This window comes from Frankliniella occidentalis, unplaced genomic scaffold, assembly GCF_000697945.3.
Source record: "Frankliniella occidentalis isolate FOCC.00 unplaced genomic scaffold, Focc_3.1 Scaffold106, whole genome shotgun sequence".
Lineage (NCBI taxonomy): Eukaryota > Metazoa > Arthropoda > Insecta > Thysanoptera > Thripidae > Frankliniella > Frankliniella occidentalis.
Window position 1 is genome coordinate 766,366 of NW_026267235.1, and position 4,227 is coordinate 770,592.

Consider the following 4,227-nt stretch of genomic DNA (forward strand, 5'->3'; position numbering starts at 1 on the left):
ACCCGTCCCTTGTTCCGGAGCATGCTTGTTTCACCGCCCCTAATGATAAGGGCCGTTGTTCAGGGATGATTATGAGGTGGCTTCGAGAGAGAGAGAGAAGAGTGCGCAGTGTACGCCCACTCAGCATAAAAGCTGGTTATTTCTGAGAGGGGAACAATAATTCTCTAAAAGTAGAAACAAAATACAATGTGACCTCGGAGACAACAAAATCTGAAACGCGTTTAACTGATTTGAAAAAATGAAAGCATTATTATCTATTTACAAAATATCCGTTATCCTGCTCCCTCCTTCTCTGTTCACAGTCTTTCTTTTCTCTTCGCGGATTCTCGTTCTCGTCTCACCCCCTCGCCCTACTCCCTACCCCTTTTGATCATGTATGGGCGATCACTAGCGAAACTAGATTTTGGTCCTGCTCAGCAGGCAGACTCTGTTACGACCTACCCCTACCACCTCCATTTCCCCTCCTATCCACCCTATACTCCCCCTACCCCCAATACCTCCCCCTCCCCCTGGAGCTGCTGCCATGGTGGTGGCTGCACCATTAAATTTTCTGCTTCATATTTATTGAAAAACGTGCCTAACCAAACCACCCCATTGGTTGCAGACCACGACGCCCGGCCAGAACACGTCCGTTAACAACAACAACATCAGCACGCTGCCCAACAACAACAGCAGTGGTGGCGGCGGCACCCTCGGCGGCAATGGCGGCGGCGGCAGCAGCAGCGGCGGTGGCTCCACCCTCCACAAGAGCCTGCCGTCGGCGGGCACCGGCGGCAGCACGGCGGTGAGGAGGGCGGCCAGGGCGCGGCCCCGGGACGCCATGGACCTGCGCTACGTCACCGAGCGCATCATCGCCCTGTGGGTGCCCGGGGACGTCGGGCGCGCCGCCTACCTGCAGGGCCAGCAGCAGGCCGCCAACATGCTGCGCACCAAGCACGCCGACAACTACATGGTGAGCATTGAGATTTCCAAAACGTTTCCACCAAAAAAAAACTCGACGCTTTTCAAGGAAAAAATATCGTAAAGAATTGCAATACATCCGGAAAAATAGAAAAAGAATTAAACACCTCAAGAAAAAACAAGATATTGAAAAGAAAAATCTTTCAAAGTTTTACCGTGGAAAATTAAAATTCCTAGGTGGGCACACCGGGACGGTAACAGGCGTCCGCGGGCCGGGCGATACGTGTACTGCTTTCTATACAATGACGATCACCCCCTAGCCAACGGTTTATTGAATACGCACTTTACAATCCTCAGTTTAATTCGAATCTTAGTGAAAAACAATATTTAATCATCCCTGCATGTGACACGACGCGGAGCTTGGTGTTTGTGCGTCGTCGACCCCCCTGGCCCCCGCCCCCCAGGTGTAGGGTAGGTACGGACGAGGCGCCCCGCCAGCACTGCCCCTTTGCCGACACACGGTCGGATCCATCCGTCTTCCCCTGCTGGACATCACGCCAGCCACTCCACTCAGCCCTTCTCCCGCTCTCCCCACCGCTCTCCCCTCCTCCCCTCATCCCGTTTTCCAATCCCGCCGCCGAACTCTCCGTCCGCGCCGTATCAGAGCAGCGCTCCTCCCTCCTGCCCTCGCGCGACTCTCCCCTTTTGCTGGCACCGACACACAAGCAAGCAAGGTCCTCCCGTCCGTAAAACCCACCTGACCTATTTTAGTTTTTGCCGCTCGATTCCCCCCTCCCCCCTTTCCCCGCCCGTGTCCAGACGTCTCCCCCGACTGGTATCACTCCATTGCAATAAGCGTAGAGTGCTTCTGAAACGATCGTCGTGCTCGTTTTCTCATCTCCGTATAACTTTTTTTTTCCCCCCGCGGTCGCGATCAAGAAAAATATTTCTTCTTCCTCAACGCACATTTACCTGCTCTCGGCGTTCTTAACTTTTCCGATTCAGCGCTCCGCCTATGGCGGCCTCCTCTCCCCCCTCTCAAGAGGGGACGTGGCGCTTTTCATCCGCTTGATGAAAACGTTTATTAATTAACCTCAAATTGCCTTTTATTCGCCACCCATAGCGCGCGCGTGCGTTATTGTATTACTGTATTACTTTTTTTCCCTTTCGCCCATTTCCTCTTTGCGGCTTCGGCGGTGGCGGCGGCGGCACTTCCTTTTCAAACGTTTCTTTTTTTTTTTTTCAAATCTCCCTCCACCTCCCGCCTTTATTAATGCGCATCAGCAATCGATGTGTGACCGCCGTCGCGGCCGCGTCGTCGCATCCTTTGACATGCATTATTTTTTAATGTTTTTTCCTTCCTTCATCTCGTCCTTTCCTGTCGATCGCGCTGTTTTCATTAACCATTGATGATTTTTTTCTTTTCTTGTTGTGAACTTGATTGTTAATTTTTTTTCTCTTTCCCCCGGTTTTTCGCAGGTGTTCAACCTGTCGGCGCCGCGCCGCTCGCTGCGGCAGCACCACCAGTCGGTGCGGGAGCTGGGCTGGCCCCGGGACCTGGCGCCGCCCCTGGAGCGCCTCTGCTCCATCTGCAAGGACATGGACTCGTGGCTCAAGGGCGGCCCGCGGCGCATCGCCGTCGTGCACGCCAGGTGCGTAGGGCGGCCTCGGAGTGAGTGGCGTCAAAGTTCTGGGGATGCCAACTCGTATGTAAAGTTTTCAAGAGCTATCACGAAAAATTGGAAATACTCTGGAAGATTTTTACAAAAAATATAAAGATGGGCTCATTTGGCTCATGGTTTATGTAAGATAAACATTTTGCTCCTTTCGACCTGTCATTCGTTGACAAAGTGAGCCAGTCCCTATGGCATCATCCAGAAAGTACGTCCGTCATTCGCCATAATAGACCTGAAAATTTAACATGTACGCGCTTCCGTCGTAGCGCCTGTTACGTAGGCAATATCTTGCCAGGAGTGCATGCGTGTAGTGTGGGGTGGCCTACCCGGAGCCTCGCAGGCGCCGAGCTCCCGTGATTTGCCGAATGAATCTGAGGAAAACGGACGTACATTGCGGAAGACCTGTACTGGCGGTGAAAGTTTTTGTTGTTTGTTTATACGCCTGCATTTTGATTTAACCATTTTCTTTTCTTGGTCTTGGCAGGGGTAGCAAGGACCGTATCGGCGTGGTGGTGGCGGCCTACATGCACTACTCGCAGATCTGCGGCGGCGCGGACCAGGCGCTCGACCGGTTCGCGATGAAGCGCTTCCTGCAGGACCAGGTGGAGGACGTGGACCAGCCCTCGCACCGCCGCTACGTCGACTACTTCTCGGGCCTGCTCTCGGGCTCCATCAAGATCAACTCGGCGCCGCTGTACCTGACGCACGTCACGGTGCTGGGCGCGCCGTCCTTCGAGCCGACCCACCCGGACGGACCGGACCCGGGCGGGGGCGCGCCGGGCGCGGCCGGCGGCGTGGCGGGCGGCTGCCGCGCCTTCCTGCGCGTGTACGAGGGCCTGGTGCCCGTGCACACCTCGGCCGTGTACTGCGTGGCCGAGGACGCGCGCGCTTTCACCGTCAACGTGGCGGCCGAGCGCGGGCGGCGCGGGCTGCAGCTCCGCGGTGACGTGCTTGTCAAGTGCTACCACCGCCACTACACCAAGAAGATCGACCCGAACGACCCGACGCACTACAAGGAGGCGCGGGAGATTGTGTTCGCGGCCCAGTTCCACACGTGCGCCGTCTCTGACTACACACTCAGCTTCACCCGGAGCGAACTGGACTACGCTTGCGACGGTAAGCGCGACTCATCCAACTTACCATTATCCACTTAATTTGCCCGCGTAGATTGCCCACGTACATTACCCACTTACATTACCCACTGACATTGCCAACTGACATTGCCCACTTACATTGCCCAATTACATTACCCACTTACATTACCCACTTACATTACCCACTTACATAATCGACTTACATTACCCACTTACATTACCCTCTAATGTTACTAACTTACATTACCAACTTACATTACCCACTTACATTACCCACTTACATTACACTTTTCTTCTCCAGACCTCCGCTTCCCTCTGGACGGCGCCGTCGAGCTGCACTTCTCGCCGACCCCGGAGCCGCGGCTGCCCTCGCCGGCGCCGACCCCGGCCGTGCCCACCCTGGACTCCTCGGAGGACCCCGTGACGCGCTGGGACTCGTACGAGCACCTCTCCAACCTAGGCGCCAGCGACGACGAGGACGGCGACATCATGTCAGGTAAGTCGACCCAACCCTTTTGTGAAAAACTGAAAAACAAAATCGAAAGTTTCTTCAAAAC

The 4,227-nt window shown here is 55.0% G+C and overlaps 1 protein-coding gene across 15 annotated transcripts in view; it reads left to right on the forward strand.

The window, feature by feature from the left end:
- LOC113217386 (tensin-1) overlaps nucleotides 1-4,227 on the forward strand; it is a 283,044-nt gene that overhangs the window by 230,258 nt on the left and 48,559 nt on the right. For all 15 annotated transcript variants that reach the window (XM_052269945.1, XM_052269954.1, XM_052269947.1 and 12 more), the window contains 4 exons: nucleotides 605-952; nucleotides 2,380-2,552; nucleotides 3,061-3,692; nucleotides 3,972-4,166. In XM_052269945.1, coding sequence (XP_052125905.1) covers nucleotides 605-952; nucleotides 2,380-2,552; nucleotides 3,061-3,692; nucleotides 3,972-4,166 — 1,348 coding nt within the window. The remainder of the gene's footprint in view (nucleotides 1-604; nucleotides 953-2,379; nucleotides 2,553-3,060; nucleotides 3,693-3,971; nucleotides 4,167-4,227) is intronic.